Below are 14,203 nucleotides of genomic sequence, written 5' to 3'. Positions count from 1 at the left end.
GAATGGAGCTAGTGCTGGTAAGAAGCACGGGAGGGGAAGGGGGAGACCAGTTCCAAAAAATTCCGTTTCAAGCTGGAAGAAATTCTCAAAACCATTTAGTCGAACAACCCCCCATTTCACAGGTGAAGTGACAGGGCACCAAGAAAACTGAAGGGCAAGGTCAGCGCATGCCTCCTCGCTGCCAGCAGTGTATTCACGCACCCTCGTGCCCCTTTTTAGCGCGCGTCACACACACTGCAGTAGTGGCGCCCACCACGTCACACAGAGTCCCTCGGCAGGCTTACGGCAGCATCAGGACCAGAACGCAGATTTCCTGACTCTGTGCAGCCCCACCCCCGCCCTTCACAGCAGCCTGGTCCTGGTACTCACTCTGGAAATACTCACTGGGCAGGTCTACGATGTGGGGACTGCCCCAACCCCAGAACACGACACAGTCCCTGCCTCCCAGAGCTTACTTTTTGTTAGGGAAGTCAGACTTGATCCAAATAATTGGACCAGGGGCGCCTGGGTGGCTCAGTTAGTTAAGCATCTGCCCTCAGCTCAGGTCATGATTCCCAGGGTCCTGGGATCCAGCCCCACATCGGGCTCCTTGCTCAGCGGGGAGCCTGCTTCTCCCTCTCCCTCTGCCTGCTCCCCCTGCTTATGTGCGCTATCAAATTAATTAATTAAAACAAATAATTGGACCAACACCCCGCTGCAACCATGCTCAGGGCCAGCAAGCAGAACCACAGGGTATCACTACAGAGCACCCACTCGGGGAACCGACGAGGGGTTAGAGACGGCTTGTGAAGAATGAGGAGCAGTGAGCCCCACCAAGCGGAAGGGGGAGGCAGGCCCATGTTCAGGGAACACAGCTCCTGAAGGCAGGAGGGCAATGCCGTAAGACAGGAGGTACCCAGGGGCTACACACACAGGCAGGGGCCAGGCCGTGCAAGGCCACAGACAAAATTCTGCCCTGTATGTTGAGATCAGAATGCTACCAAAGAGTTTCAGACAGGATGGTGACAAATAATATGAACTCTTACTTTTAAAAATGTGTTTAAAAACAAAATATACATAGACACATAGATATAATTTTATATAGATGCAGAATGGTGATATAGACATTTAGCACAGTTTCCTTCTCTGGCCTGTGTGTGTGTGTGTGTGTGTGTGTGTGTGCGTGTGTGGCTTGGATGCCTTACCCCAGCCCCCAAGCCCTATAACCACCCTCAGTCTGGTAATCTCCATTAACAACTCAGAATATACCCTTTGCTTTTTTCTCCCTGATCAGATCATCAAATAGAAACAAAGATATATCACACATAATGCATAAATATATATATATAAAATTATATGCTTTGTCATGATTTAACAAAAATGGTCTTATGCATATTTCTTTGCATCTTGCCTTTCCCATCAAGAATACCTCATAAAAGTCATACCAAATCCACCAGTATGGCAAGACTTCATTCTTTTTAACAGTTACATATTATTCCAGGGTACGAATGACCCATAATTAATTAGCCATCCACCACTGCTGAACACCCCTTTAGTCCCTAGCTTCTTCTACTGCAATAACTGTTATAACTATACCTGTGTCCAGGTTCTTGTGTATTTACAGTTTCGTGTCTGTGGGACAGTGTTCCTGGAGTGGGGCTGAATTAAAGGGCAAACAGATCTTTTATTTTAAAATTCCTTTTTTTTTTTAAAGATTTTATCTACTTATTTATTTGACACAGAGAGACGGAGAGCACAAGCAGGGGGAGCAGCAGAGGCAGAGGGAGCCTGATGCAGGACTTGATCCCAGGACCCCAGGATCAAGACCTGAGGCGAAGGCAGATGCTTAACCAAGTGAGCCACCCTGGCGCCCCAGATTTTTTAATAGAAGCTGCCACGCTGCTTGCATTTGCAATTTACATTTCCATCAGTTAACATCTGAGTTATCTTTTCCTTGCACATCTCATTGTTATCTGAATTTGCATTTTCCTGACCTCTAGAAATTTAAAAATCTTTTGTTTGTTGGTAATTTGGATCTCCTTTTCTGAGAACTGTCCTTTTGTATCCTTTGCCTTTTTTTCTATTGGGTTGCTTGTTTTTTTCTCATCAAATATGAGTTCCTTGTATGTTATAGAAATTTTTGTTATCTATATTATAATTTTTCTCCAAGGTGGGTGGTTGGTGTCGTTCCCTAAGACAGGGGACGTGGAGGAGAGCCAGGCTGGGGCTGGAAGATCATACTTTCAGTTTTGGACACTGTGTGGGGTCTGTAAGACTCCCAAGTGGAGATATTCAGTAGGCTGCTGGGTACACAGGTCCGGGGCTCACAGGAGAGGATCCAGACTTGGGGATCATCACATTTGTAGTGGCTACTGTCTAGCATTCCCTTCCCACAGTAAAGTCTTTTCCATTGCACTTCCAAGACTAACCCTGAAGTAAGCTGCTGATAGGATAATTGCCAATGAAAAAGAAGAACAGGAGAAAGGGGAGTGATTGGTTTCTCAAAAGTCACAAACCATGAACGAATGAATGAATGAGTGAATGAATGAATGAATTTGCACACAAACAGCAGCAAAGGAAAGGAGTCAGCAGTGAGCTGGTTGCTTTGCTGGTATCGGAGTGGTCAGAGAGGATGCCAACTTCCCATGCTAGGGGGCAGAAGGGTAAGTGCCCAGATTCTCAGGCAGATGGGCCCAGTGGAACTCTCAAAAGCCTCCCACACAAGGCTCCCTCAGCTGTAAAATGTAAATCATTAACGCCCACCACAAACGATTGTTTTGAGGTTTGAATAAGACTGAGAGTCTTTACACAATGGCTAAAATGAAGTTGGCTTTCAACAGGGCTTTCCCTCTTTTTCTTGCAGTGAGTCAGGCCACATCAACACCTTGGTTGTATGTGATCCTGGCTCTGTGACCACTGAGTGTGGTGTGAGCTTGCATCATTTACAAACAGAGAGAGGGAAAGAAAAAATGAATTAGTGATTGCCTAAACAGACATCCCATGCTAGCCAGCATTTTTAAAATTGTTTTGAAGAATACTGAATGATCTTTTGAAGATAGGAGGGTGCCTAATACCAATAGAGAAATCATATATCTAAAAACAGCTCCAACTCCAAATATTTTGTTGCAGTATCCTTGCAAAACATTTTCATCACACCCAATTTTGATAATTCTTCTTCTATGGTTTGAAGTCAGAATTGGAACTCACATATTTTGCAGATGAAGTGTCCTGATTTTTTGACTTAGAAAATATGGTCACCATAACTACTGAGTTAAGGAGGAGGAATTCCCACTCCCAGCCACAAATTCCTCTGCGTGTTTTCAGCTGGATCCTGGGATTGACATGGGCTGCTATTTTTAGTAATGAAACACTTGTATAGTACTTACTACCTGCGAGGCACCAACGGGAGTTCTACAAATATGCACCCAGTGAATCCTCTTAAAAGCCACACAGGCAGGCGTTATTTTTGACCCTATTTTTTGCAGATGAGGAAACTGAGGCGCACAAAGATTAAGCAACTTGCTAGTGAAGTGGTAAAACTGGATTTGAACCTAGACGGTCTGACTCCAGAATGCTCATAACCACTATTTCTTATTTGGCCTGCTATGCGGCATATGGCTATTAAAGATGTGACATGATCCAAGATTTCTACAAATGCGGTTTCCAGAATGTATTGGGAATACTCTAGTTGAGACTCAAGCATGCCTCTGAAACCTGCAGGTGATGTACCAAGCTCAGTGGTCCCCAAATCACTGAATGTCAGGGCCTGAGAGGTCCTAAGAGAGCAAGAGTCTGTGGCCCTCGTGTCCCCGACTTCATACATGAGGAAATTGAGGTTTGATCGAGCAAGAAAGTGATAAACCCAGATCCCCAAGATGTGACAACCTGAGTTTTGTGATGGTAGTGTTGCAGTTTGCAGACGACTTCTGATGTGACAAAAGGACCTGGGGCAGGGCTTCATAATTAGAGGCCATGAGAAACGAAGTTGAAGGGAGGGCCTAAGAGTCTGCACTCCTCGTGGGTAACGGCAGGTACCATGCGAGATGCGGAAAAGGGACAAGAGAGGCTTGAATGCGGGGACGAAGAAAAGCTGGAGCCAAAATAAGAAAGAAAAGGGAAAGAAAGCAAGGAACAAATGAAGAAGTGACAAGGGAAACCAAACCACAGGAGCCACTGCGAAGCCCGAGAGAACGGGGAGACGAAGCGCGAACAGAGACCCGCCGCACAGCCGGCAGAGGTACTGGGCGGGCCTGGGAGCCGAGGCGCGCGGGCACTGGCGCGCATGCGCTCCTCCGGAGCCGCGCTCCTCCCCTCCCACCCGCGTGAGCGCATGCAATCTGCAGAACTTCTGATTTTCCAGGAAATGCTGGAAGTTCAAATTTTCTGTGAAAACTTCTCATTCTTAAAAGGCGGCAACTGATTCCAATCTGAGTTCAGGCCCCGCCCGCCGCCCGGCCAGGCTAACCCCATGAGGGCAAAGACAGGGTGGTGCTTGGTCTCTGCTGTATTCCCGCTGCCTGGCACAGAAGGGCACTCGATAAATATTTGAGTGAATTAAGTAACCTTAATACAGCTGGACTATAGTCTGAAAGGCAGGGCTTCCTTACAGAACCACAGAATTTGGCAATTCCTCCAGACCCTGAGCTTTGCAAGGTCCTAAGCTGCTGTGGAAATTGGGTGATGAATCATCATCACTCAGCGAGGGGAGGTGGAAATGTTCAACTGGCACCAAAGAATAAGTGGCCTGGGGACCCCCTGCCCGCCGGTGTGCAGGCGAAACGGTCCCCTTCCCCCAACGCCGGCCACCAGCGCCACAGCCAGACTGGAGGGGCTGCTGGATTCCCACTCCCATGTCTCCCCCACTGCTGTTCCTTTCAAGACGCTCCCCTTGTCTCCTGCTTCCCCTTCAGGTTTAACTAGGCTGCACCTACTACCTGCACCAGGTAAGCCTGGACCCATGCAGGATGTCAGCTCTGAATCAAAGGTTATAATAGCCCGTGTCAGGTCTGAGGAGATGCAATTTGTTTATAGATGTCATTTCTTAGAAATGAACAATGTGATTTTGAAGTCTTTTTCTCTCCCTAAAATATCTTTTAAGGATGGCCTGCAGATCTTAGCAGTTAAGATCAAAGTTCATTTGATGAAAAAAAAATCCCCTAAAAGTTTCAGTACCTGAATATATAAATCTTGGTATTTCCCCCCTATGTTCAATATTCTAACGGTGTTTCAGTTAAAGACTCCTTCAAGCATGAAGACAGCAGGATGTGGGGGCATTCTGAACCCAAGTGAGCAGATGAGTCTCTTCTCCAGACGGGGTTGTGACCACAACCTTTCTCCTCTGTATCATGGCATACCCTCAGGTGACATCTACCTGGAGTGTGAAAGTGGTGGCATTTTGGGAGACAAAGTCTCTCTCTACACACATACACACATTTACAACACAGAGAAGTGGCCACTCTCCTAAAATGTCTGTTATCAGATAATCTGTCCTATTAGGTTCATAGATATTCTCAGATTAGTCAGGCCCCATGACCCAGTTTTGGGGTAGGAAATCTGCTCCCCAGGTATGTAGATAATAAGGAGGAAATGGAGTCTTTTTACTCAAGGAAGTACAATGCAGCTTGTTTCTTTAACCTAGTCTTCATAAATCCACTCCAAATGAGCCCTAGGCCAACTCAGCCCAGCAAAAGTAAGGGCGTGGGGCCTGAGAATATGGGGAAGAACATTCCAAAGAATGGGAGCCACCAGGTTACAAAGGTTCAGAAGCTGACCGAGGTCACGCAGAAGACACAGAGCTGGTGTCTGGACACAGGCAGCCAGCTCCGGAGTCTGCACTCTTAGCTAGGAAGTGAGAGGCCTTGGTCTTCCCTTGTCCATGCCATCCTTGTCCAGACCGAGTCAAGTACTTGTGCTGCCATGATTGCTAAAAACAGGAATCTCCTGCTCTCAGCTACGCCACCACTGCTTCCCTGTCTCTTTGACTTCAGCCTGGAATGGCAGCTACCTGAATCTCAGCAAGTTGTAAGCCCCCTGGCCACCCAGTCCCAGAAACCCCCCAGAACTTGCCCCACAAGTGCTCTCAGTTGTCAAGCTACTCCTTGCCTCCTGGATGAGCTCATCTGGAATGGAGATATTGGAACTGACTAAATCAATTTCCTTTTGAGCTTTTCTGTCTTCTGTCAGGCTAAAACATTCCCCAAAGCTAAAAAGCTTCCCCAAAGCATTACTCCTTGGGCTGACACTTAAAAGTCCTTTTCCTTTCCCTCTCAATCTGTGCAGTGAGCCTCAGCAACCACTACCCACACATGACTCGTGAGACATGAAATGTGGTCTGTCCGGATGGAGATATGTTCGGACACTGAAGACTGAATATGAAAAAGGGAATGTAAAATCCCTCATTAATATTTTCTATATCAACTACATGTTGAGATGAAAATATTGTGGCTCTATTAGGTTAAGTAAAATAGATTATCAAAATCATTTTTGCTGGTTTCATATTGTTTCTAATTGTCAGCACTCCTGCAGCCTGTCCTTTCAAGATACCCACATACCATCTTGGTCAAAAGCCCCGTTTGTGAGCTCATTAGGCTCAAAAGCCACATGTTCTTGTTGGAGGATATATCTGAGATCTACAGCACGCTTTGGGGAATTGGGTCTTTACTAGAGCTATTTAAGACTCTGTGAGTCTTTTAAAATCTATTCTCCAAATTCTGATTCAAGGTATTTCTATACACTATTGATCATTCCATTAAGAATTTCTTTATAATCCCTCCTATTTTCAGGTTATTCGGCTCATAGTTGAGAAACTAATTTATGATGACAACAGCCTTATTAGTTTCCTATGAATCTGAGTTTATTATTTTCTGAATGTGTATATAAAATGGCATATTTTTTTTTCTAGTTTTTAACTGTTACAGGGGAAAAATGTTCAAGAAACTACACAGCAGTGAGCCTGGTGGAAATTCAGACACTAATCACAACAGACATTTTGGGGAATATTATGAAAAGGAAGTGAAGTCCACTAGGACCTGAAACGGGTCTTGAGAACAAGCCTATCAAAATAATTGGTTTCCCTCAGATAGATACTTGGTCAAAATCACAAAGGGTAGACCTATGAACTAGGGGTTCCCGGTTGGGGGCACAGAGCAGACATGAACTTACTGCAGGGATTCTGGGCAAGAGGTCTCCTTACTTCCACTGGTTTCCACTGGAGCCCCAGAGTCCTTGGGCTAAGAGGTCGCTGGCATAGGCGTCAGCAGCTGAGAAGGGAAAGAAAGACCAAAGGGCACAAGGGCAAGAAGATTTTTAAAAAGAAAAAGAAAAAAAGGAAAAAAGGTCAAAGGAGAAGATCCTGTGTCTATAAAGTAAATGGAAGACATTTTCTTTTGACGCTGGTGGACAGACACTGAAAGCTATCTCCAAAGAAATGCTAAGATGTTTTCTAGCACTTTCCTGGGCACAGTCTCAGTATTTTACACTTCCTATTCAGACCTCAACTTGGGGGAACAAATGGAAAAGGTAGTATCATGGTTTCACTTTCAATCCTGAGACAGAAGGTTTGATTTGCGACTGCAGAGTCTAAGGGGCTGTGTGGTAGCAAAGCTCGATAAGGATTGTGTATTAGCTCTTTTTAGCAGAGCCTGCCTTATTCTACTGCTGCTTTGTATAGTTCCTTTTTCTTGCCAGCTATCTCCACAGCTAGATTTTCTTTCCTTGTATGCAGAAACAAAGCCATATACTACTTTAAAAAGCCTTCTGCGCTTGAGAAGAAATTTAAGAGGAAATCAAAAGACAGAAAACTTCTGCAAACAAACACTCATGCCTCATGTATGCAGGCAAACTTTCTGCTTTTCAACAGAGGAACCAATACCTACCCTGAAAGCCTGTTTTCATTCAAGAAACCTTACAGTGCTCAAAAGGGCAATAAAACAAATTCTTAGATTGAGTTCTCAAAAGGTGGTTCTTAAGTCTCTTTAAAAATTTTTTAAAGATACCCATCGAAATTAAACCAAAAACCTAGTCACAAATGCAATGCGGGATACTCGATTAGATCCTGGTGTTTTAAAAAAGGCATTCTTGTGACAACTGGGAAAATCTGAATAGGGGTAGAAGTTAGGTGATATGATGAGATTACTGTTAATTTTCATAAATATAATGTTATCAGGATTATGCAAAAGTACTAGGGAGTAAAGTATGGATGTATAGAGAGAGTGTAACTATAACAAAATGTTCATAAATACGTAAATAAATCCCCATCCTGAATTCTACAGCCCAAGTCAGGTTTCCCCAACCCTCTTCTGCAGATGATGATACTGAAAGCAATCTTACGTGACTGGTAACTGTCCTGTCCTATATAACTTCACATGTCTTAGCAAAATTACACTGGACAATGCATACATGTCACATATAAGAGATCACCCATGGGGGCTCCTGGCTGGCTCAGCCAGAAGAGCGTGTGACTCTTGACCTTAGGATTGTGAGTTTGAGCCCCATGTTGGGTGTAGAGATTACTAAAAAAGTAAATAAACCTAAAAAAAGAGAGAGAGGTCACGATAGCTCTTCATATCTTCATAAAATTTGCTTATCTAATCTTGGGTTGGGAACGCATGGATTTTGAGTCCGATGACTTCTGTCACGTTTTCACTTCCTTCCTGTGTGAACTTGGACAAGGTACTTAACCTAACCTTTGTTCTCCTCCTTAATAGTCTCTATCTAAAAAAACTGGTGTGACAATTAAATGAAAACAAAAATCCAAAATACTAAGCATAGAACCTGGCACAGAGCATGTACTCAATTCATGACAGCTATTATTATTATAACAATGGGTCTAGTTTTCTCATAGGAATACACCACACTATTTTGACTTAGAGTATCTTTTTCCTAAATAAAAACACACAGACTCTGAATCTTGATTGCAGCAAAAAAAAAAAAAAACCCCAAAAAACAAAAAACAAACAAAAAAAACATGAACAGGTCTCACACAATAATATGAGATAATAACTTAAAAAGGAGAAATGCTAGACAAAAACTGTCTCATCTAATGTCCAGATTTAACGCGCTGTATTGTTAAAAAAAAAACCACCATGAAAACACATCAGTGAAAGGAACTTTTTAAGAAGTAGTATATGGCTTTGTTTCTGCATACAAGGAAGGAAAAATCTAGCTGTGGAGATAGCTGACAAGAAAAAGGAACTATACAAAGCAGCAGTAGAATAAGGCAGGCTCTGCTAAAAAGAGCTAATACAACAGTTCTTATTGAGCTTTGCTACCTGCCTGGCACTACCTCAGCCCTGTCCATGGGGTATCCTGACGATGCACCCCAGCACCCAATCCTGCTGGCTCTACCTTCCAACCACATCCCCCTACCTCCCATTCAATGCCCCTCTCTTGCAGTCATTTCTTATCTGCATTGTTCCTATGGCCTCCCCAGCTGGTCCCCCTGCTTCTCCTTTGCCCACTCTACAGAGTGTTCACAAAGCCGCCGGAATAATTCATTTACACGTTCCAGTCATTGTAATTTCACTCCTGTTCAAAATCCTCCAAAACATCCCATTTCACTGGGAGTAAAAAAGTCGCAGTCTTTAAAGGGGCCCACAAAACTTTCTCTCTAAGTCCTAGCCCTGACTGTGTTTACAACTTCATTTCCTACTACTTTCTGGTACAATGGTCTACTTGAAATCCCTTAAATGCCAGAAGCTTGGCTTAGGGTTTTTGCTGCTAGACCCCTGCCCGGAATACTACTCCCCCAGATAGCTGCCTGGCCCACTCAAGTCTACACTCAACTGTCATCCTTTTAAAGAGACCCCTCCCCTGACTACACAGTATAGAACCCTAACCTGAAGAGTATAGAACCCTAACCTGTATGCAACGTCATACATTCAGCCCATGGAGGACTATGTCGCTATAAAAAAGGAATGAGGATGATCTCTATGAACTGATATGGAATGATTAACCAGACATATGGTTAAGAGACAAAAACGAGGTACAAAAGAGTACATAGAGTATGTTACTATTGTTACTGTTGTTGCATTATCTATTTATATCTACAAAAAGAAACAAAGATAAAACAGAAACAAGCAGTACCTATTATGACAGAGGGAGAGGGTAGGAATAGGATTTCTCTGAGCATATCTCTATATGGTTTGACTGGCACTATATTAATATTTTACATATTTAAAAATTAAATCAAGGGGGGAAACCCTAAAACTGAATAGAAACAAAACAAATTAATGCAAGTATATATTGAGTTGATAGCATAACCACTCAGAAGAAAAAAAATTAATCCAAGTAATTTTAAAAGACAGTATTCTGTACATATACAACAGGATATATGGAAGAATAAAAAAAACTGTGAAGAAACTTTGAACTGTATTTAGTAAAGTTTGTGCTTGGTAGTGTTCTTGGTATAGCAATTATGAAACTATTTTGTGTTTAATGTATATTAGGAAAACATACTGATTCTATGAGGAATAGAGCTCTCACTGTGGCAAAGGGAGATACTAATAGGGAATGGAGGAAGAGAAAGATGAACCAAATTGTTAGATTAGGCTTAGCGGTAACAGGATAAACTTATGACTTTGTGAACACTCTATTTCCCAGCTCTGAGAACTGACAGCCTAGAAACCATGACTCCAGTAGCCTTGAGCACACCTAGCACCCAGATATTGATTTCTAAGTCCCATCTCCCACTAAAAGGAATGAGAGAATCTAATGATTACAGGCTGAGGCAGAAAAGGTACAAAGGAGTCCAAGACATCCTTCTGTGCCAGAAAGTAGGAAGTTCTCAAACACTGATGGAAACATGGCAAAGAACACGGAAGCACAGAGGGGTTCCCATTTGCCAAAATCTGGATTACCGAGCATCAAAATAGATGACAAAAATGCCATTTTAAGAAATACCCATGGGTCCATACTTATACTAAAAAAATAAAATTAAAAAGGAGGTGCAAAAGTTCTTCATTACTGAAGAATGTCAATGATGTATAAAGAAAAATGGGGATAGAGAACTGCCGTCTACAAATATTTTAGTGGACTTGGGAAAGAATCACCACTGGATGCTAAAACAGCTAAAACATTGGATGAAAGATTGTTGCGGAACAGGGGAGTCACACAATCTCGAAGTGTCACTTGATAAGTCATGTATTAATACAAAGGGGAACAGGTGCCTCTGTGATGGAGAAATCTGGTGGATCACCTTAACCAAATAACCAAAGTTAAGGTCTCCAATAATGGGACAAATGGACTGCATGTGCTCTCTAATGAGATGCACAAAGAAGGACACGACACACCTATGGAACATTCCTGAAAGTTTTAACCAGGATCTAATCATAAGGAAACAGACCATCCAAATCTAGGGACATTCTATAAAACTGGTCCAGACCTTTCAAAAATGGTGATGTCATAAAGTACCAAAAAAAAAAAAAAAAAAAAAAAAGAGTTGGCAAGTTTTAGATTAAAGGGGATTAAAGAGGCAGGACTACCAAATGCAGTGTGTGATCCAGGATCAGCTTCTGGACTCTATCAGAAAACAGTATTATATTGATGGTGTATTTCCTGACTTTGATCATGGTTTCATGGATTCCTGGTGACATACTGTTCTTAGAAGACATATGATGAAATATTTACGGGTAAGGTATCATAAGATCTACAACTCTCAAATGTTTAGACAAAAAAAAAATTGTGTGTGTAAATAGAAGTAAACCAAATGTGTCAAAATGTTAATAACTGGGGATTCCAGGAGAAAAGTGTGTACGTGTTCAGCATACTATCTTTTGCAACTATTCTAAAGATTTCCAATGTCCCAAAGTTTTAAAGAAATAAAAAGAAATATTAACCATGCCCACTCCCCTTTCCTCTGCATTACTAATCTCTGTATTAGTAAGCGTTTACTTTACCACCACCCAACATCTAGATATTTACTCATTTATTCACTTTCTGTCTCTCTCCCCGACTATAATGTAAGCTTCGAAGAGGCAGGGAAGTCTGTTTCTTGTTGTAACCCCGGTCCCTTGTACAGTGCCCAACACATAGTGGACCCCCAGTAAAACTGTATTCAGTGACTCATGTTCACAGTCTCAGAAGTACATGTTATCATTACCCTCCCTCACCAGTGAGGGGTGCTCTCTCTCTCTCTCCCAAGGCAAAGATAGTGAGGCTCACAGAAGTTAGGTAACTAACGGAAATTACAATTCCATATAAGGAGCAGGGCCAGGGTGGGAAGCCAAGCACTGACTGGAGAGCTGATGCTCTTTATCACGGGTGGGCTGCTTCTCATTGAGTCAGGCTCCGCCCGTACCTGCATCTCCCCGTTGTCCACAGTCTCAGGGGGTCCTGTGATGGCATCCGCCCTGCGATGGCATTCCCACCTCCGATGACTCCCAGCTGCAACCCCTCCTCCATACTGCTGCCAGATTATTCCTCCTAAACGCATGGTTCTGATTCTGTGAGGCCCAGAAAGAATTCTCCAAACTCCCATCCGGGATGTGCAGGGCTCTCTGCCGTGGGGCCTCCAGCTCCCACCAGCACACTTACGCTCCAGGGACACTGAATGACTCTCAACTGCCAGGTTCACCCTGCACACTGTGCTCCCGTCTTTTTCACCTCTTGGAATCTTCTCCCACGTCATGGCTCATCCACATACCGTCTAGCCTTGGAGGCCAGGTTCAAAAACCCTCCCCTTCCAGGACGTTTTTGCGTCACAAGAGATACTTGATTCACAAAATACGTTCTTCGCTCCCTTCCCTGTGCACGGCCATAGCACTTTATGCTCAGCCGGTCTTAACGACATTTACTTCTGTGCCTTAGACCGTAGGACCTTTGAGATCTCTCAACCCCTCCCTGCTAGGCGGGCCTCCACAGACACATACCCCATAGGCACTCCGTGGAAGCTGAGTGCAGAATGAGGACTGGAAGATTGATCTGTAGTATGTGCAAAGGGGCCCCCAACGGGAAACCCTCAAGGAAAGAAGAACTTGTTAAGCGTTTGTTACTACGCTCCAGGGGGTTGGCTATGACTGTGTGTGTAGGGGTTTATAAAGGTGGGGAGATAAAAATGGAGACATACTTATTTCGTGGGGCTGTTAATTTGGCTGAGAAGTGGGAAAGGGATGAAAGCAGTTCTAGACGCACAGAGTTCTTTGACATTTTCAAGGGAGGGGAAAGGAGCACCAGCCGCCCTGCTTCGGAATCCTGGGGCGATTCAGACATTTCTCTTGGCCGGTCCCTGTCCCAAGCCCGGTACCCTCCCGGCAGGAGCGCAACTCAAACGCGGCGCGGCGTCGGAAGAGGGGGCGGGGGAACCAATCGGCTGTCGCGGCTCCTGCGCCCCACGCGGGGCGCCGCGGATAAGCCGCGTTCTTTGGGTAGGTGGAACCCGCTGCCGGGAGCCGTCCTGGGAGAGCTCACCGGCTGCGGAAGCAGTGAAAGGGCCGTCCAAGCGCTCGGCGACCGTACCCCGCGGGGGTGGTGGGGGCGACAAGTGGCTCAGCAGTCACTGGAACCTCAGCAGAGGCACACCCTTCCGGAGGCGTGGGGTGGTGGAGAGGTGAAAGGCCTTGGGGGAGTTCGGGGTTAAGGATTCTTAAGAGAAGAAACCACTGGAGAAGTGAGCGAGCCGGAGTCCCGTCCCCATTCCAAACGCGGATTCCGGTGCCTAAAGTCAAGGTTGCCTCCTGACTACCCACGGGAGACTTGTTGAAGTGACAACTCGGCCGGACAAGGTCCGGCTGGCTGCGTTTCTTCTGCCCAACCCAGTTGTGGCCACCTCGAGCCCCGCCCGTCCACCCAGCCCCGGAGCCCTGAAGCCACCGACACCCCCAGCGCTGCCCAGTCCCCGCCAGGGCCCGGGGAAGGCCTCCACTCACCGAACTGGAGCACCAGGCAGACCACGCCGAGGACCCCCGCGGCCCAGCCCCAGGCTACCCCGGCGGTCATGGCGCGTCCGGCGGGCCTCTAGGGCCGGACTGCGCAGGGGAGTACTAGTAAGTTCTCGAGCAGCTTCCCGTGGTTCTCCCGACCCCGGGGCCGGCCCCGCCCCGGCCCCGCCCCCGGCCCCGCCCCTCATGGTGTCCTGGCCGCGGCTGCTTCCTCTGCCGGCACGTCCCCAGAGCCGTTCCGCCGCCTCCCGTCCGCTCTGCGAAGCTCTTCCTTCAAAGTGGCTTGCGTTTTAAAAACCAGGCTTATTTTCGTTCCTCCCGCTCTTCCAGCACTTTTCCTGGACGTTTGG

At 45.3% G+C, this 14,203-nt stretch overlaps 1 protein-coding gene across 1 annotated transcript in view; it reads right to left on the bottom strand.

Annotated features, from left to right (window-relative positions):
* CD58 (CD58 molecule) overlaps positions 1–13,997 on the bottom strand; it is a 40,022-nt gene extending 26,025 nt beyond the window's left edge. The window contains exon 1 of the mRNA XM_032420777.1: positions 13,842–13,997. Within this exon, the coding sequence (XP_032276668.1) occupies positions 13,842–13,911 (70 nt within the window). The 5' untranslated portion in view covers positions 13,912–13,997. The remainder of the gene's footprint in view (positions 1–13,841) is intronic.
* Positions 13,998–14,203: the final 206 nt, after the last annotated feature.

This window comes from Phoca vitulina, unplaced genomic scaffold, assembly GCF_004348235.1.
Source record: "Phoca vitulina isolate PV1807 unplaced genomic scaffold, GSC_HSeal_1.0 scaffold2, whole genome shotgun sequence".
Classification (NCBI taxonomy): Eukaryota; Metazoa; Chordata; class Mammalia; order Carnivora; family Phocidae; genus Phoca; species Phoca vitulina.
The sequence above is the reverse complement of the archived record's forward strand: the minus strand, read 5'-3'. Positions and strand labels throughout refer to the sequence as shown.